The sequence below is a fragment of the Ovis aries genome, chromosome 23, assembly GCF_016772045.2.
Source record: "Ovis aries strain OAR_USU_Benz2616 breed Rambouillet chromosome 23, ARS-UI_Ramb_v3.0, whole genome shotgun sequence".
Lineage (NCBI taxonomy): Eukaryota > Metazoa > Chordata > Mammalia > Artiodactyla > Bovidae > Ovis > Ovis aries.
In genome coordinates this window covers 39,392,155-39,413,273 of record NC_056076.1, presented here as the reverse complement: position 1 = coordinate 39,413,273, position 21,119 = coordinate 39,392,155, and the positions used below count along the sequence as shown (strand labels likewise).

General features: G+C 41.1%; 1 protein-coding gene across 38 annotated transcripts in view; it reads left to right on the top strand.

The window, feature by feature from the left end:
- EPB41L3 (erythrocyte membrane protein band 4.1 like 3) overlaps positions 1–21,119 on the top strand; it is a 227,463-nt gene that overhangs the window by 155,069 nt on the left and 51,275 nt on the right. For all 38 annotated transcript variants that reach the window (XM_060405452.1, XM_042239502.2, XM_060405449.1 and 35 more), the window contains exons 4-5: positions 14,684–14,788; positions 16,270–16,312. In XM_060405452.1, the coding sequence (XP_060261435.1) occupies positions 14,684–14,788; positions 16,270–16,312 (148 nt within the window). The remainder of the gene's footprint in view (positions 1–14,683; positions 14,789–16,269; positions 16,313–21,119) is intronic.

Genomic DNA, 21,119 nt, shown 5'->3' with positions numbered 1-21,119 from the left:
GGACACAACGGAGCACACACGCATTCAGAGACATACATGGAATATAATGAGAAGAAAATAAATAAGCAGAAAGTGGCACCAAGAGAAAATGAGAGGAAGAAGGTGGGAAGAGATGAATCCATAAAACCCATGTTTTGAACGCTCGCCTCACAGTGTCCCTATGATAAAAACACCCCAGTTGTTCACTGGAAGCCCACTTCTTCCACTAACATTACTCAAATCGGCAAACCAGCAGGAATATGCCACCCTGACAAGTGCGATGCAGGAGCTGTAAAAAACGTTCTCTGGGACTTGGTCCTGGAGGAAGGGATGCTTGAGAAGCTGTCTGAAGGATGAGGGATGGTGTGATGCGGGGAACCAGAGTGTGAAGCTGGCTTGTGCGGACTTGTTTGCAGAAGGAATCCAGGGGGAGTGGGGAGGAACTGGAGGAAGGTTGTGTGACGGAGCAGGGGGTCAGGGGCTCCTCCCCGCCATCACGGGCTCTGACTTCATCCTCACGCTGGCTGGCTGTGCTGCTGGAACTGAATCCGATAGCCAGCTTCTGCTCTTCCCATGTGGGTTTACTCTCACAAAGATTTTTGGGGTATATACAAGCAGAAGTGAAAATACGCTTGATAACATCTTGGGGTGACCTCCTTGGAATTTCACTTCCCGTCCCCTCCAAACCCCTCGGACCCCAGGCATCCTGCTGCCCCACAGTCCTTATTAAGCCAGGAGGGAGCCAGCAGGACTGGCTCTGAGGATCAGCCTTCAAAGAAGGGGGAGCAGGGTTACCCGAGTCCTGAAGAACTTCCGAAAGTCCCTCAGCCTCGAACCTCCCAGTTCAACCCCAAATGCTAGTAAGGTCCAGGAAAGATGGCTGCTTTCAGGCGAGCATAGGAAAATAAGCAGAATCATCTGAACAAAACTGTAATATTTGACTTTTTGCTTAAATAGGACAGTTTTAATTTTCCTGTCAGTGAAAGAATGTTACAGCTCTTTGTTGGGGTAAAAGCCTGTACCTACTTTAAAAGCCATTCGTCTTCTGGATTCAGTTCGCCTTGTCATTTCAGTTTTTCTATGATTGTTATTCTGTTACCATTTGCTAATGCAATTCATGCTTTAAAAATAAATATAACCACAGAATGCAAAGAAATCACCATCTGAGGTTCAGGTGTCAGCAGAGTGACATTCTCCGAGGTTCAGTGAGCTCTTAGGATGGCTGTAGGGTGAGGGGGGGACCTCGTGTATCCCAAGGGGGCAGGGCGGGTCTGGTTCTAGAACGGTCCTGGCCTCTCTTCTGTGCGGAGCTGAGCAGGCTCCACCCGCCCCTGCCCCCAGGAGCAGGAGCTGACAGGCCAAGGGATTAACGCTGGCTTTTCACGATTGCTAGCTCAGGAGCATTAAGCCAGGATATCCCTGATCCAGAGCGGATGGTCCAAACCATCTGACCTTGGGCGTGTAGACCTGGCAGTACCCAGGGAGTCTACACAGACTACTGCTTGTGTCCAACAGAGCTGTAGAACATATGTTTGTAGGGTCAACAAGTTTGATGATTGCAAAGACTTTTCCCCTGCATCTACTGCATTTAAATGCTAATCTGAAAGATGATATGCTTTCAGTGAAGGCCAGACTGATCCTAAGGATAGTTGAAAGTATGATCACCTATCCTGTTTTTTTGCCAGACATTTCTATTTCCATTATAGCTTTTTCATAGGTTACACAATTATTTTAATTTAAACCCACAATTTTACTGGTGAAAGGATATAATTACATTTTTGAATTATGAGAGTGTGTGCATGCATGCTAAGTCACTTCAGTCATGTCTGGCTCTTTGCGACCCCCTGGACTATAGCCTACTAGGCTCCTCTGTCTATGGAATTGTCCAAACAAGAATACTGGAATAGGCTGCCATGCCCTCCGCCAGGGAATCTTCCCAACCCAGGGATCAAACTCTCATCTCTTACATCTCCTGCATTGACAGGTGGTCCTTTACTGCTAGCGCCATCTGGGAAGCCCCAAATTATGAGAGTAGTTTCTGTAAGAACCCTGAAATCTTCCTCTGTGTGCTTGCTCACAGCCTTGTCCTATTAATTGGAGGAGACAGTTGGTGAAAAGGACACTGGTTCACTTAAGACCTATTTATTTAAAGCACTGACTGTTATTATTCAAGTTTATTCATCGCTGCCTTAGCAGTGATTCCCAGCCATTTTGGCTCCAGGGACCGGTTTCCTGGAAGATAATGATTCCACCGACTGGAGGGGTGGAGATGGTTTCAGCACATTCAAGCACATTGCATTTATTGGGCACTTTATTTCTATTGTTACGTCAGCTGCACCTCAGATCATCAGACATTAGATCCTGGAAGGTGGGAACCCCTGCTGTATAGATTTGAAAAGTGACCGTTGTACAAATTTATACTTGTTAAATGTATAGTATGAAAAGTTACATTTTCACTGTCAGCATCTGCGTTGCCTCCAGGTTTTTACTTGAACAAATGAGTTATAAATCACAATTGGGGATTTTGTTTGAGTTTTCTTATTTTCGGAGAATTGTCTTGGAAAGTAGTCATATATAGATGTGAGTTGGACCATAAAGAAGGCTGAACACTGAAGAACTGATGCTTTTGCATTGTGGTGTCGGAGAAGACTCAGGAGAGTCCCTTGGACAGCAAGGAGATCAAAGCTGTGAGTCCTAAAGGAAATCAACCCTGAATATTCATTGGAAGGACTGATGCTAAAACAGAAGCCTCAATACTCTGGCCACCTGATGCAGAGAGCCAACTCCATTGCAAAAGATGCTGATGCTTGGAAAGACTGAGGGCAGGAGGAGATGGGGTGACAGAGGATGAGATGGTTGGATGGTATCACTGACTCAATGGACATGAATTTGAGCAAACTCAGGGAGATGGTGAAAGGAAGTCTGGAGATGGTGACCAGGAAGTCTGGCATGCTGCAGTCCATGGGGTCTCAGAGTCAGACATGACTTAGTGACTGAACAACAATGATGGTTCCCAGGAAGTATTTCTCAAAGTCCCCTGTCGTTCTGAATTAGGGCCTGTGGTTCTTTTTTGTGATTCCGGTTTAAAAGTTTGTGTCTCTCCGTCATCCCTCTTCCCCAGGCTTCCTTCTCTGCATTCACTTGGCACTCATTGGCTTAGTGACTTGAATCCCTAGCAGATTAACAGCAGGAAATGTTGTCTGACAGTTCACTGCCAACATCTCATACGTGTGATGTGAAACTCTTTGTACAAAAGCGAGCCCAGTGTTTTTGCTGGCCAAGAAAAAGCGTGCTTCACCGGAAAGCTATTATCGGCCACGGTACTCGGCTCTGAGCACAGAAGTCTGATTTCAAACAGAATGAAATGGCTACAACAAATGAAGGCAAAAACAGATTGTGGCTGAAAGAAAAAGACATCTTTCTAAAAGCAGTGCAGGAGCTTCATATGCACGAAGGGCTTCTTGTATATGTGCTGAACGTGTTTTTGCAGAGAATTTCAGTCAAACCTAGGTGGGCTCTCCGCATGTGAACTCTCCCTTCTTGCTCTGGCTGTGCTGCAAGCTGTATCTATGATAATTCGTAACTCTCATGTTTGGCCTAGGATGTACCTATGTGTGCCAGTATACCCAGTGTATGTTAAAAACAGCTTTGTGTTTGGGTTTGCACAGGGTAATGGAATGTTCCCTTAGTTTACTGATAATGATACTGCTTTCAGCCATTTCCCCCTTTGACCTGTAGAGTGAGATTTGTTTTTCATGAGAGATAGGGGGTGATTTCACTGCAGATGAAAAGGCTTCAGTCTCTCTTCCAAATTTCAACATTAGAAACCCTGAATTTGCCAAAAAAAAAAAAAAAAAACCACCAAGGAAAACAAAAAAAGGAAAAACAACAGAAAAGAACCCTGAATAAATTGGATTCCCTGTGATAAGGGCCAACTGATAATCACCAGCATTGATTGGTAATGGCTTCTCCTGGGCTAAGCAATCTGTATGCTTTCCTGTGTTTCTTATTTTTTTAATAAATTGATGGAAGGTCTGCATTCAGTGCTGCTGTGAAGGTTCCTTGGTCATCAGGTCGTTTTATGTTTGGGGTTTTTTGCAGGGGCAAGGGGCTCGAGGAACATAGGATCTTAGTTCCCCCACCCAGGGATGGAACCCACACGTCCTGCAGTGGACGTGCAGAGTCTTAACCACCGCCAGGCCTCCAGAGAAGTCCTTTCCTGTGTATTAATTAATGCGACAGTCTTATGAGTAAGGACCAATATTATTACCATTTTTAAGGAAGGCAGTGAAGTTCAGAAAGCTTCAGTGACTGTCTCACCTCACAGCCAGCTAGTTGTAGAGCCGGGGTCCAGTGCTGGGGCTGTCTGATGAGCCTCATTTAGAATGGAATGATAGGGAAACAAACTTGAATTGGATAGGAGTAATATCTTTAAAACTGCGTCCTAAAGATATTTACATAATGCTCGATGAATTCCAGTCTCTAGACAGTTGAGACATTAGACAACTGTCTAATGTCTAGACAATTGGAAACAAATTACTGTTTTGTTTAGAAACTAAGCAACACCAGGATGTGGTTCCGAGTTCCTGTTTGCCACAGGCCTTTCCAGATCATCACTGCTAACTGAGCCGAGTTTAAGAAAATGACGTAAATAGAATAACTATTGATGGACTTATTAATGTTTAAAAGAACTGTCATGGTTTTCTGAAAAGCTGATTGCCTGTGAATTTAAAGCACACTCTAGTGAGACACATAACGTCTAGGCAGAAAAAAATTCGTCTCTGCCTCTCACATCAGCCCTCCTTGCATTTGCTGTCTGGATCACACTTGGGATTTGGGCTTCCCTGGTGGCTCAGCTGCTGAAGAATCCACCTGCAATATGGGAGACCTGGGTTCTATCCCTGGGTTGGGACGATCCCTTAGAGAAGGGAACGGCTACCCACTCCAGTATTCTGGCCTGGAGAATCCTGTGGACTGTATAGTCCATGGGGTCGCAAAGAGTTGGACACAACTGACCGCCTTTCACTTCACTTCACACAGGCTGGAAGTTTCCATTAAGTCCTGCCCCTCGGGGCATGGATTCTGGCAGTAGTGATGGGGATAATGGACTTCCTGCTGTGCTTATTAAACTTGGCATTGAAAGCACATTTGAGAAGGAAAGCCCCAAATGGAAGTAGATGCACACAGGGCAGCTGGGGCCACGTAGCTCTTCTCAGACCTTCCCGGCCTCAGAGCTCTCCCAGGGACTTAAGACTATTGTCACAGGCCAGACACCGTCATCATCTTTTATTCATGAGTTGACCATGGACTCTTGCTATTTTCTAAATGTAGATTTTTTTAAAAAACCAACAACACTTAAATTTCAGGGCAGACAGTATTAGAACATTTTTCAAACAGAAAAGGGAAAGCTGAGGAAGAAATGACTTACACGGAGTCTAGGTGTCCGATTCAGGCTCAAGCTCCAGCCAGGTCAGTTTGTGGAGCTCTTTCAGATGCTCCTAAATACCAGGCAAGTGGTGATGCCGTCATTTAGAAATTAAGAGAATTCCATTTGACCTTTAGAAGTGAGGAGAATGGAGAGGCATTCAGTGAGGAAATATGCAATTACAGAAGGAAGCATGAAAAAAGAGATGGCATTTTGCAACAAGACTAATCCAAGGTAATGTGAGGAGAAATTCCTCCTTCAGATTCATGCCAGGAGCACTTATTAGGAACATATGTTGAATGCTTTTGGTGTTTAGGGCATTCTGTTGGGGACATTAAAAAGGGTGTCCAGTTTCCTGTCCTTGGGGGGCAAAAATGCAAGTTCACAAAGTGCATTAGTCCATGGGAAGGTATAATTTGCAGGAGAAAATCAGCAGTCTGTTTGAGGAAGATACATGGTGGAGAGATGGAAGTGCTTATAGGGCTGGTGCACCCTCAAATTTCAAACCAGCTGAAACAAAGGTACGGAAGTGTCAATTTCCCTGTAAGTTCTCAATATCGTATATATTTCCTTGTATTAACACACGTGGTTTAGCCTAAGCTATGACAGACCTAGAGAGCATATTAAAAAGCAGAGACATCACTTTGCTGAAAAGGTCCATCTAGTCAAAGCTATAATTTTTCCTAGTCATGTACAGATGCAAGATCTAGACCATAGAGAAGCCTAAGCGCCAAAGAATTGACTCTTTCAAACTGTGGTGCTGGAGAGGACTCTTGAGAGTCCCTCGGACAGCAAGGAGATCAAACCAGTCAATCCTAAAGGAAATCAACCCTGAATATTCATTGGAAGAACTGATGCTGAAGCTGAAACTCCGATACTTGGGCCACCTGATGCTAAGGGCTGATTCATTGGAAAAGACCCCGATGCTGGGAAAGATTGAGGGTAAGAGGAGAAGGCGGGCAGCAGAGGATGAGATAGTTGGATGGTGTCACCAACTCAATGGACATGAATTTCAGCAATAGTGAAATAGGGAAATAGTGAAGGAGAGGGGAGCCTAGTGTGCTGCAGTGGACACAACCGAACAGTGAAATGTAACAAGACTTTTTTTTAAGTGACAGTTTATAGAAATGGACACACAGATCCTGAGGAGCCTCAGGGATGTACCCGCAACCTTGGTGCTGCTGGGTTTGTTTCCCCCGCCTCACCCCGTGTCCCCCTTCTAAGAAGTAGGGACCACTGATTAGCTACACTTCTCAGGCAGGACGACAGTCTCTGCCTCATTTTCTCCGTGATCATGCAGCTTCAGAAAATAAGAACTGCAGCCCATCTTCTCAGGTGAGGACATTATACTTGACTTTACAAATTTCTCTAATTTCTGCGTTTAGCCTTTCTTACCGGCTGACTCATAGCTTTGTGAGACTGAAAGAAAAGACAAATTCTATTGAAGTTTTGTACTGAGATTTAGTACAATTGGGGCTCATGTTTGGGAACACAGACCAAGCCACAGTTTCCAGGGACTTTTAGGAGGACGTGTGTACAGGCAATGGCACCCCACTCCAGTATTCTTGCCTGGAAAATCCCATGGACGGAGGAGCCTAGTAGGCTGCAGTCCATGGGGTTGCACAGAGTCGGACACGACTGAAGCGACTTAGCAGCAGCAGTGCACACGTGTGGGCTTCCCAGGTGGCGCTAGTGGTAAAGAATCCACCTGCCAATGCAGGAGACATAGGTTCAATCTCCAGGTGGAGGAGGGCATCACGGCCCACTCCAGGGGTCGTATTCTTGCCTGGAGATTCCTGTGGACAGAGGAGCCTGGCAGGCTACAGTCCATAGCGTCACACAGAGGCGGAGGCTACTGAAGCGACACAGCACTCACACACGTGCACCGAGAGCAGCTCCTCCCTCCATCCTATCCCAGGCTCAGAACCCTGCATGTGCTTGCTCCTTCTGGTCTCCTCCCTAACGTGCTGGGCAAGATGTGAATGCCTCTGCTCAATCACAAAAGAGGAAATCAAGATATTTCTTAACCCACCTGGGTCATTTTTTAGTATGGTATCAGGTTCTTCAGTTAAAGTCTATATGTTTTGGCTCTCCCAAGGGAAAATGCCACCACTTAAAAAAAAAAAAAAAGTCAAACATTTTTAATTTTGTGTACCTTCTTCATAGTTTTCAACGCAAGTTCACTGTTTGGTTTGTTTACTGGTTGGTTTTATAGTTTGGTGATTTAACATTGCTCATTTGTATCATTTTATTTCAGCATTTGACTGGTTTTTCATTTCTCGAGAACTTAACGATTTTAAGAAAATTTATTGGAAAGGATATCTTAAGATTTTAACACTGTCTGTATGTAAATAAAGTTTATTATCATGTAGCTATCAGTGTTGGTCTAAGAGGCCTGAAAAAACTGTTAGGAAAAAGTTACACATTTCATCAAAAAAAGAAGCATTGCTTTGGAGTCATCTTATTTAAGAGTTTTTAAATTGTAAACTTAATATAAGTGTACCTTTCAACCATACCTGCAAACCTTGAAAACCTACAAAGACCATGCTCCCACCTTCAGAAATTCTGATTTCTTTGTCCTGACATGGGTTCCTGGATATTGGTATATTTTTTTACTGTTCCCAGGATCCAAGGTTGAAAACACTAGGTTAAATTATTGCTTCTGCAACATTGGTTATGATATGCTGGCAAGAAAAATTTTACGTAAATTTTCATCACATTACCTTTTTAATCTCTTGATGATATTTGACCAAAATGAGGTTCCATAAAAAGTATAGGAGGGACTCTCCTGGAAGTCCCGTGGTTAAGACTCCATGCTTCCAATGCAGGGGCATGGGTGTAATCCTTGGTAGGAGAACTGAGATCCCACTTGCCATACATCATGGCAAAAAAAAAAAAAGTATAACTGGCTTGATAGCATGAAGAATGTCTTTATAGTTGGTTGGGGTAAAAGGTGATGCACAGACAGATGGCTGCAATGTAAGGTGGAATGTGGAAAGTGCCCTTTTGGTACTAGACGTGCTCAAATGTCCAGAGACGAGAGACATCACATTTGGCTGGGAGGACAGGAAGTGCTGTAAAGAAGTGGCACTAAAGAAGTGTTGTGAAGGATGAGAGTTGACAGCAAAAGGCCAGGCAGAGCATTTAGGGACATTTAGAGCTTCACTAAGGGCAACACCCGTAATGGACTGAAACACATCAAGCCTGATTTACCCCCGTGAGTTCATAGTGATAACATAAGACAAAAATTCTGACTGGTGACTTTTAGATGATGCTAGGGAGCCAGCTTGTCTTGAAATTGAACAGAGGAGAAGGTGCGAGTGTTGATCCTGGCTTCATCAAACTGTCACTGGATATATAATTTTGACAAAGAGACTCTCTTTGTAGACATGCTCCAGCTGATCATTGGGGGAGCAATGATGAGGACTAGAATATTCCCATCTTGCCATCTCAAATCGATGGGTCTAGGGCAACATTCATTAGTGACTGTGCTTCCGAGATGGCTTAGTGGTAAAGAATCCACCTGCCAATCCAGGAAACATGGATTCAATCCCTGGATCAGGAAGATCCTCTGGAGAAGGAAATGGCAACCCATTCCAGTATTCTTGCCTGGGAAATCCCATGGACGGAGGAGCCTGGCGGGCTATAGTCCTTGGGGTCGCAAAGGAGTTGGACATGACTTAGCAACTAAACAACAACAAAATATTACAAAAAACGCAGGAGTCACTGTATGCCTCCTGATGAAATTTCACAGCATCTTTTATAGAAAACAGTCAAATAAGAATTCTTGTCAAGCTTCTAGATTTTACTGTCAGTTTACAGGAGATACAAAAGACAGAGGAATATGTTAAATTACACCATGAAGATGCAAGCAGCAAGTCTAGACTGATGGACCTCTGCAGGCAAATGACCTGATTTCCAAAACAAGTTAATTTCAACAGGAAAACCAGGATAAATGGAAAGCTTGCAGATTCAGAGAGACTACGGAGATATGACAGCCTATTGCAGTGTATGGGCTTATCAAAGAAAATGAAAATCTTTGAAACAATTGGAGAAATTAAAGTCCTGACTACATATTTGGTGATAGTATGGACTGATTGCTAATTTTGTTTAGATGTGATGAAGGCATTGCAATTATATTTTTTGAAAGAGCAGAGTTACATGCTAAGATAAATAGAGACAAAATTATTTGCTTAGATGCTTACAAATAACTGGGGGGTAGGATGAGGGGAGCAAAACTCAGATGAACCAAGGTTGCAATCTTCAAAAGGCATTTGTTAAAACTGGGCGATAAGTACACAGGGTTTCATGATACTGTTGTCTCTACTTTTGGAACTGTTTGAAATTCCCCAGTCCTGAAACATTTTGAAGTTAATTTTTAAAACTTGTTCCTCTAAGCAGACAAGTGAAAGTGAAAATAAACATTTTAATATAAACTCCCCAGGTGATGCTGATTGATAAGCTATGCCTTGAGAACCAGTGTTTTACAGACATAAAAATCTTGGAGTAACTTTGACTTCAAGAAGTTTCATTAATGTTGCAGAAAGACTTGTTTCATCTGCTGTGTTTGAGTGGCGGTGATGGCTGTATCCTCATCTTCTCTATTAGAAATCCAATTTTAAGAGGAAAAAAGGGTCAAGAGAGGGCCCTTTTTGGTTTGTTGTTGTTTAATCACTAAGTCGTGTTCAGCTCTTTTGCAACCCCATGGAATGTAGCCCACCAGGCTCCTCTGTCTATGGGCTTTCTCAAGCAAGAATGCTGGAGTGAGTTGCCATTTCCTTCTCCAGGGGATCTTCCCAACCCAGGGACTGAACCTGTGTCTCCTGCATTGGCAGGGAGATTCTTTACCCACTGGGCCGTCTGGGAAGCCCATTGGTTTGTAACTGCAAAGCAAGCTCAGCATTTTGTGATGTTCATGTGTTAATAGTGAAGGGTTACATGAACTGTGAATGCATTTGTGTCAGAGACATGACTTATCAACTCCCAGGAAACAGCAAATGAGATTTAAAAGTGTTGTGTCTCCAGTTAAGTAAATTATCCATTGATTTTAGAATAACTCTGTCCAAAAAAACTTTTTTTAATCTACTGAATTCTTGACTCATTATGGCAATATATAAACACACCCCATGAAAATTAGGTGCCTAGATTTGATCACTTCATGAACATCCTTTCTCTGGGAACCAAATATTTAACATAAATTCTCTAAAAGTTCCGGGTGACTATTGAGCTTTAGTCATATTTTAGATATTGTTACCAAAGATGCACATGATGTCAAACATGGAGAAATAATTGACTTGAAAAACTTGAATAATATGCTAGAAAAAAATCATCTGCGTAAAAAGAATCAGTTTAGGGGAGGTGAGAGTGATTACAGAGGGGATCCTGTGTGGGGCTGGAAAATAACCCTGTTTTGTGTCCTGTCTCGACTCCAGCCGTTGCCAGGGTCTTTCCCTTTACGTGTGCAGAAGCCATGTCTGGGCTCTGGGGCAGCAAGCTGTGATCATAGTGATGTTGGCCATGAGCACAGGGGCCCCACAGCCTCGAGTCTGTGATCACCTGGCTCCTTATGGAGTCTTTCATTCTCAATCAAGGATGAGCAGGAGAAGGCCCACATAACATGAGAGGCCTTTCTGGTGTCATCCAACTGGCTGGCGGCTATGGTGAGATTTAGTAGATAGGAATTTCATTGTTTACATATAACCATCTGTAATGAAAGTGAACGTCACTCAGTTGTGTCCAACTCTTTGCAACTCCAAGGGCTATATGCAGTCCATGGAATTATCCAGGCCAGAATACTGGAGTGGATAGCCTTTCCCTTCTCCAGGGGATCTTTCCAACCCAGGGATCAAACCCGGGTGTTCCGCATTGCAGGCGGATTCTTTACCAGCTAAGCCACAAGGGCAGCCCAACCATCTATAGTAAGAGAGATCAAACCAGTCAACCCCAAAAGAAATCAACCCTGAATATTCACGAAAGGAACTGATGCTGAAGCTCCAATGCTTTGGCCACCTGATGTGAAGAGTCGATTCATTGGGAAAGACCCTGATGCTGGGAAAGATTGAAAGCAGGAGAAGAAATTGACAGAAGACAAGATGGATGGATGGCATCACCAACTCAATGCACATGAGTTTGTGCAAACTCTGGGAGATGGTACAGGACAGGGAAGCCCGGCATGCTGCAGTCCATGGGGTTGCAAAGAGTCAGACTTGACTTAGCAACTGAACAACAACGACATTATAGTAGATTCTAAACAAACCATCTTGGTTCTTAGAGCCAAAACAGAGAGAAACAAATTCCCCCAAACCCCTTAGGGTTAAGAATGGACCACTATGTTATTGTCTTAAAAACTGTTTATTAGTGAAAGCAAAAGAAAGTTATTTTGCCCTGAAGCTGGTTATTTCTATGTGGAAAAAAAAAGAAAGGACAAACTAATATGAATATAGAAATTTGTGGAAAAGGAAGCCTGAAAAGAATTTTGTGTGTGATTAAATTTAATTGTGCACGGGGATGATCCAGAGAGATGATATGGGGTGGGAGGTGGGATGGGGGTTCAGGATTGGGAACTCATGTACACCCGTGGCGGATTCATGGCAATGTATGGCAAAACCAATACAGTATTGTAAAGTAAAATAAAGTAAAAATTAAAATAAAAATAATAATAATAAAACAAATTTAATTGAATGAATTTTAATACTGTATTAAAGGTGTAAAATAGTGGAAAACTAAAAAGTATATGTATGTTTGTGTGTGTATAGAAATAAATAGTGTTCAAATATGTTTAAGAAAAATAGTCTATTCAAGAGAAAGCTGTGAGTCACTGTTGTTCAGTTGCTAAGTCATGTGACCCCATTTTTTCACCCCATGAATTACAGCACACCAGTCTTCCTTGTCCTTCACTATCTCCTAGAGTTTGGTCAAATTCATGTCCATTGAGTCAGTGATGCCATTGAGCTATCTCATCCGCTATCACCCCCCTTCCCCTTTTGCCCTCAATCGTTCCCAGCATCAGGGTTGTTTCCAATGAATGAGCTGTTTGCATTAGGTGGCCAAAGTATTGGAGCTTCAGCTTCAGTCCTTCCAGTGAATATTTAGGGTTGATTTCCTTGCTATCCAAGGGATTCTCAAGAGTCTTTTCCAGTAGCACAGTTTGAAAGCATCAATTCTTCGGTGCTCAGCCTTCTTTTTGGTCCAACTCTTACATGGGTCATTAATAGAAATCAAATGGTGAGGAGCCAGAAAAGTAAGAACCAGCTAGCACAGTGGTCTCTGCCTGAGCTGGCCTTTCCACCTGTTAAACAAAAGGAAGAAGACAGATCATTAAAATGATGTCCAAGGCTGCCTGCAGCGTGATGAGAATAATTCTTCCACTGAGGGCCTGGCTGAGGTCCGCTGGGTCAAAGAAAGTAGAAGTTTCTGTAGAGGAAGGTTTATTTATTTAATTGCGTTTGTTTTTGCTCATTGAGAAAGTACGTGGCCAGACACTGGTGTTTATTTGTGTGTGTGTGTGTGTGTGTGTTGTATATATTGTGTATTGCTTAAAGCAATAAAAAAGAGCAGGGTATTTTTTTAATTGTTTATTTATTTTGGCTACACTAGATCTTAGTTTTAACATATGGGATCTAGTTCCCTGACCAGGGATTGAACCCAGGTCCTCTACAGTTGGGAGTGGGGGTTCTTGACCACTGGACCATCAGGAAAGTCCCAGAGCAGGATATTTTTAATGTTGTGTGTGTGGTGAGTTGCTTCTATCCTGTCTAACTCTTTGCAACCCTGTGGACTGTAGCCCGCCAGGCTCCTCTGTCCATGGGTTCTCCTAGCAAGAATACTGGAGTGGGTTGCCATGCCCTCTCCAGGGGAATCTTCCTGACCCAGGGATCAAACCTGCATCTCTTATGTCTCCTGCACTGGCAGGCTGGTTCTTTACCACTAGCACCGTTTTAGTACTAAGGATGTTTATCAGCCCCACAAGGAGCCGTGTTTGTTCTCCTACAACAAAGAGGCAAACTGAGTCCTATATTACATATTCTGCCACTTGTCAGTCACTGAGGCTGATAACAGCTGATGTTTGTGGGATGCTCGATGTGTGTAATCATTGGACCAAGTTTGAATGCTTTTGTTCTGGGAGATAGTGAAGAACAAGGGAGCCTGGCATGCTGCAGTCCATGGGGTTGCAAAGAGTCAGACATGACCGAGTGAATGAACAACGCTGCAAAGAAGCAGATGGCATCAAACCCATTTTACAGACGGAGAGAGGTCTGCACAGATGGAGGGGACATAAGGAAGATTCAGAATTAGGTTTATCTGTTAAAGCCACTGACATAGGCAGCAGCGAGACTGCCTCTCTCATCTAAGTCTTCTGAGCCTCTCTGTTCTTATCTCTTAAACTGGAGATCTTACCAATGGAAGCATCAGAAGAACCAGTTTGTGTTTTTGTGTGTGTGAAAACTTTATAATTTACTAAGAATTTTTCAGAAGTAACATGCCATTATTTACAAATATAAAATTTAAACTAGCAGGCGGCATTTTGTTGTCATACCATTTACTCATATCCGTTGAGTGTTAAGCAGTTTTGCTAACATGTAATTTATTTTCATACATTATTAAACTTTATTCAAATACAACATTGATTATTTAGCTAGCTATAAACCAGGCTTCACTTTTCTATCCTAAATTTATCTTTTCTCCTAAATAGTCATGCTTGAGGGGGCTGAGTAATTTCCAATATATTTGCGGTTGCACAGTAATACATACCACTTACAGATCTTCTGAATACTTTCTCTTTTGGCATGCGCATTGTTTATCAATTTTCTTATTTTTCTCTTACTGCATTAAATCTTAAAGACAAATATGCTTAATGTACAAGATGTGAAATGTTGCTGCTATACAAACAAAAAGTAGTTTAGCTTAATTGCTGATGGTTAATCCATCTCAGATTCCAAGGCCAAGTTGAAAGAGCTTTGAAGTCTTACATGAAAACATAATAGATACTGTGTATCACCATAAATTAAGCTGATGGATTTTTTTCCCCAGATGATTGCCTTTTTACCAGGCAAGAAAACTGGAGTGGGTTGCCATTTTACTACTCCAGGTGATCTTCCCAACCCAGGAATCGAAGCCACATCTCTTGCATCTCCTGCAGTGGCACCCCACTGAACTGATCACACCCACTCATCATTTACTGAACAGTTACAACAAGCAACATTTTAAAGTGTACCCGTTTTAATGGTAGCAATTGAAGAACTTTTTTGGTAACTTGTTTTTCTGTTTTGTTCTTCATAGAAACGCTCCAGAGGCCAAGTGCTGTTTGATAAAGTCTGTGAACATCTGAATTTGCTAGAAAAAGACTATTTTGGGCTTACATATCGAGATGCTGAAAACCAGAAGGTGAGTGGTTCAAAGCAATAGAGAATCTTCTGGCTTCAGCTGCCCTTCACTGCAAGAAAGGGAACTGAAACTGAATCGGTAGATCATCTTCTCCACCCGCCCCTCACACCCCTACACCTCACATTTACTGTCTGAGGCCCTAAATGCTGTTTATCACCTTATTTCTTCATGAAGGAAATTATCGACAACTTCCTTCCATCTTGAGTCTTTTGGAAACAGGAAGTCAGTGTTTCTGCTCTTCATGCTTGAGTTCTTTATGCTTCCAGAAGAGCATTTTATATAGTGCTTTGGGGAGGGTATGATAATATTTCAGTGGATTTGAGCCGCTGAGAATCAAATACATTGATACACAGAAAGCATGTTCACTGGATGCTATCTTATTGTTAATTCATCTTATTATGCTTTCATATTCTGGCTACATCACAATATGAGGTGGGTCTTGTCTTAGGTATCCAGTCTGCCTCTGTAGACTCTCACAGCTGGTGCAGCCTCTTTAGGCCTTTTCCTCATTTAGCCTCTCAACCACCTGAAAAATGAGGAAGAAGAAATTGTCTCCTTAATGCTGGAAACCGAGCCACCACGATTGTGTTCATAAATGTTACTTGTTTGGTTGTCATTCTGTGAATCATACTTAATCTTGACTGGATTCACTGGATGATGTCTTAACTTCATCATTAAATGCCTATGTGTTCTGATGAAGAAAATCATAAAGTCTCAAACAAGTGTTTGTTAGGAATGCATTTAAGAAGGTGCTTTAAAATCTATAATCACAGAAGTCACTACATGGGAAGCTGACCAGCTCGGACATCAGTGGGGTCACGTTACACGTAGCCAACTCTATGTGTTCTCAGGTTCTATATCTGCAGATTCAACCAACAGAAGATCAAAAATATTTTTTTAGAAAATTCCAGAATGTTCCAAAAACAGAATTTTAATTTGCTGGTGTACCAGCAGCTCTTTCTATTGCATTTCCATTGTATTAGGTGTTAGAAATAATCTAGAGATGACTTCAAGTATGTGAGGGGATTGCATAGGTCGTATACAGATACTGTGCTGTTTCATATCAGGGACTTGAGCATCCCCAGATTTCAGTGTCATCTGGGGTCCTGGGACCAATCCTCTGCAGTGACTGGGGGATGGCTGTATCTTCAGTTTTTTCTCCTCATTTGTTTGAACATAGAATCCACCATCTTTTCTACTCTGTTTCTATGCTAGCTTGAATCCCTGAAGGCACTTGTAAAAGAATTTTGTCCAGCCTAAATCCTGCACATACACGCATCTTCTCAAGAGACAAGAGCCTGGGCCCTCTCGGGACGAGTGAAGGCAGCTGGACATATTAGGGGCAGGACCCAGCTGGGGCCCCTTCCAACAGCCATTCGCTGCTCCCTCCCAAATGCACTTAGCACATGTCTCTACCCACTCAACACGAAATCATTTCTGTTCTTCTCTGATTCATATTCAGACTCTCGCTTCTTTTTCAGAACTGGTTGGATCCTGCTAAGGAAATTAAAAAACAGATTCGAAGTAAGTTCTTTTGGATTATTTTGTGTAGAAATGGGAGGGAGATTTTCAAACCGTGGGCTGATCTGAATTAGTACCTCATACCCACGTGGCTGGTGTGGGTACAGTATTTTGAAAGACAGATTGAGATCTCAAGTTTTATTTTTGGCAGGTTTGTCTGGCTCAGATACCCATCATCACCCTTTATGAATTATTACAACCTGGGAATAAAATGACATGACTTTTGACCTAGTCCCTTGCCTGTACACAGATGTGAGATATGATTTAATCAAGTGGTGCCCCCATTGACAATCATTTTAAAGTTCCAAACTTAATTATTAATGTTATATTATGCCTAACCAAAGTATGAAAGGCAAGCAGTCAAGCTAGAAGTAACAGTCATTTAATAACAAGTCAGATTGAATTTTACTATCTGATGATAGCTTCTTTCCTTAGCCCCTAAAGGCAAATTAAGAAATGCACATTTCACATTTCCTAATGGACAAAACAACTACAGGAGCAACACAGAAAGTTTAAAACAGGTAACTAATAAGTATTAGACAGGGTGCTAAATCTTAGTAGTAATTAAATGCTAATTAAAATGAGACCTTTTTTCACCTATTCAGTGAAAATGGCACTGTAGCGTAGGGAGTTGAGAATGAGGAATTTTTTTTTTTAACCCTTTTCTATAGCTGTTGCTTTTTGCTATGGATAAACGGTAAAAGATAGATATTCTTTATACTTTCAAATAACTAGTTAATTTTTTCAAGCAGTTCATTTTTTATCAATAAAACCTAGTTTAATTTTCCAGAGCGAAGATTTTAAAATTTTAATAATTCCCTGCACTGGCAATTTTGTACTTAATTGGGAGAAATATAACCCTTTAAGAAGACACTTTTTGTCAATATTTATTAGAGTTTAAAAGGTACTTATTCTTTGACCCCTAATTTTACTTGTAGAAGTGTTATCAGTGTATGCGTTAGACAGGAGTATGTGCATATGTACATGTAGGAAAGTTCATTGTAATACCACTGGCATAGCAGAGAACTGTTTCAACTTAAATATCCATGTATAAGGAAATGATTAAATCGATAATGAAACAGCCATACCTTGAAATACTAGGTAGCTATTAAATAGAATGAGATAGAATATAGTTTTAGCTCTCATTAGTGAGACCTTAAAGAAATAAATCATATTTGTTTAAACAGAATTATGCATAGGGACTTCCCTGGCAGTCCAGTAGCTAAGACGCCACGCTTCTGCTGCAGGGGGTGAGGAGGGTTCAGGGAACTAAGACTCCAACGTGCGGTGCAGTACTTTGCAGCAAGACAGAGTTACGCATGTATATAGGTATGTGGATATTTGGGAAGAGCATGAATGTTATTAATAGTAAATACCCCCCAGAGAAATGTCCCTGCAGGGTAAGGGGTTGAGAACAACTAATTTTTTCTTTAACCCTTTTCTGTAGCTGTTGCTTTTTACTATGGATAAATGGTAAAAGGTAGATATACTTTATAATTTCAAATAACTAGTTAATTTTTTCAAGCAGTTCATTTTTTTTTTGTCCATAGAATCTAGTTTAATTTTCCAGAGCAACTGATTCTATTTGGAGACAAAATTTAAGACCAGTTTATTAATAAAAACATCATTCCCATCGAAGTTGTCAACAGTTTACTATTAAAAGAGAAACAAATCTTTCTAGTGCCTTTGAATGTGTTGAGACCTCCAAATACCCGACATGCAAAGAAAAAGTAATTAGTAGTAAGCAGTTTGAAATGGTTTAATGCTAGGTAATATCTCAAAATAGTGAATTTTTCCTTAGATAGTAGAGAGCCTGGAATTATTTGTACAATGAAAACATCTTTACCACATTTTTTAGAAGAATTTGGTTTGGTGTCATCGCTAACAAGAAACTTTGATAATGAAGTAGTTCAATAAATTGGGATTGAAACCAGGGAAAGCTACAGGTGTGATAAGTAGGTAAAAACACACCTTTATCCAGAGAGGTCCAGTAAAAACTTTAAGATGATGAATATGTTCTGAGAACCTTTTTATGGAGTTATTAAAAGCAGATGTGCTGAAATATATTTTAGCATTTTGTGTGCTTTATTTAAGTTCTTTATAGTCACCTAATTAATAAATTACTATTTCATACTTGGGTGATTTATAGTCACAAAGCACTTTGAAAATATATTAAATGTTCAAGGATAAATCACAGTACTGTTGTAGGAAAGGCTGTATATATCAACAGGTAGTTTTTTGCTGTTAATGGAATTCTTTTTTTTTTTTTTCCTCTCTTTATTTCCCATTTATCCCTTCTCCTACCTTTCTTTCTAAGAGACAATCTAAAGGGACAATCAGACATGAGATTTAAAGGAAATTTTCCTCATGTAGATTAGACAGTGTTTGTGACAGCAACATAAAACCAAGAGATAATCGTGCAGACAGAGGAGGCACAGAAAATTGGGATTTTGGGGAAATGGAATTTGGTGTTTTTATCTATATTTCTCATTGTTTCCTGTGTACTAAATACCTTCTTTCCAGCAAAGTTACATTCTGTTAGTATCAAGGCAGGAAAGTATTATCAGACCTCATGTAATTATTATACAATCACCTTCTCTTCTAAACACACATAATAAAAGGATATTTCCATTATTTTTATGTTGTTAGGCCCACAGTAGTTCTCTAGCATGAGATTTTTAAGATAATGACAATCTAGCTGATAGAGATTTTAAATCACAAATTTATGAGAAATAAAATGTTCTGAGCCTGTAGAGTTTGTGCTTATAAAAAATTCTTATTCCAGTCATCTTTTACGCCTAACAGATCTAAAATTTCTGAATCTACTATCTTAGGATATAGTGTGTTTACAATATAGTGATTTCATGATATAGAATGTATGATAGTCATTTATGCTATAAACGTAGTATATTTAGACATTTTAAGATTTGGCAGGCATGGAAGACTAAAGTTAGAATTTTTGCATAATAATGAATTCTCTTTAGTTTCAGTTTTCTAATTATCATAAATTTGTAATTTAAAAGCCTATAACAGTGTTATAGAATGTCATTTTTATGCATTGAGACTCCTCCAATTCCGAAGTTTCTAACCAGAGTCATCATCTGAGCAGATTCAGGCTCACAGGCCTATTTATGGCATAACCATAGCTTCTCAGTGATTTGTTCTTACCAAACTCTCTGTGGGGATATGTATTTCAGTTTAAATCTGCCTTGCATATTAATTTCAAATTTTATGCCTCATTTCACTGGATTTTTTCCCCTTGATTATGGTATAGGTTATATTTTCTTTAAGCTTTCCCACTTTTCAAAATAATGTCCTATGAGACCTCATTGTCATTTGAGTTATAGTCTTCAGTTCAGTTCAGTTGCTCAGTCATGTCCAACTCTTTGAGAACCTACGGACTGCAGCATGCCAGGCTTCCCTGTCCATCACCAACTCCCAGAGCTTGTTCAAACTCATGTCCATCGAGTCAGGGATGCCGTCCAACCATCTCATCCTCTGTTGCCCCCTTCTCCTCCTGCCTTCAATCTTTCCCAGCATCAGGGTCTTTTCCAATGAGTCAGTTCTTCACATCAGGTGGCCAAATACTGGAGCTTCAGCTTCAGCATCAGTCCTTCCAATGAATTCCTTAGGATTAGTGATTTTCAAAGTGTGGTCCCCAAGACCAACTGTATGAGAACCATAAGGGCGTTTATTGAAACCAAAAGTTCCTTGGCTGTGTTGCAGATCTCCAGAATAAAAACCTCTGAGTGTGGAACTTGTTGTTCTTCAGTCACTAAGTTGCGTCTGACTCTTTGTGACCCCATGGACTGCAGCATGCCAGGCTCCTCTGTCCTTTACCATCTCCCAAAGTTTGCCCAAATTCATGTCTGTTGAGTCAGTGATGCTATCTAACCATCTCTTCCTCTGCCGCCCCCTTCTCCTGCTGCCCTCAATCTTTCCCAGCGTCTGCGTCTTTTCCAGTGAGTCAGCTCTTTGCATAAGGTGGCCAGAGTATTGGAACTTCAATTTCAGCATCAGTCCTTCTAGTGAATATTCAGGGTTGATTTCCTTTAGGATGGACTGGTTTGATCTCCTTGTGGAGATCAGAGCTATGGAGTGGAGTAGAGTGGAGCCTAGGGACCGGCATTTTTACCAAGCCCCTCAGATGCTTCTCAGGCCCACAGTCCTTTGAAACTCACTTTCCTGTAATGAGGATTTTTGCATTGAAATATCTTGCTTCTATTTTTATTACCTCTTAGTTTCCAACTTACAGTGTTTACCCTGAATTTATTATGAGTTTGTTTAATTACATTGCTAAACGATTCATTGGATTCACTTTGAAGTGGATGAAAATTATAAAAGAGCAATAAATCCATTTCCCATAACTAATCCATTAGCTTTCATTCCAGTTGCTTGGGGGTGAGCCAGCTCCCATTGTAAACTTCACTGTTGGCAAGTGTTCTGTTTTAGCAGGAGGTGAACAGGGATCAATAGGAGAGTAAAATCAAACCAGATTATTTTTAGAATAACAGGAGGACTTTTTCGAGAACAGGGGGGGAAATAATCACTAAGAATATATTTGATTGACAGATATGTTATGACTTGTAACTCTTAGAGCCAGTGTTTTGGGAATATTTTCTGGGTGGTTTAGAAATGACATGAAACACCCAGTAATACCTGGTCCCATACTAAGTCCTTTGTAAGTCAGCTTAAGAGGGATCCTTGCCAGGTGGAAGTCTAAATGTAATACGAGTGATAACGTCGAGAACAAACCAGAATTAATAAATGGACCATGCTGTCAGTGACAGAAACGCAGGTAACCTGTGCA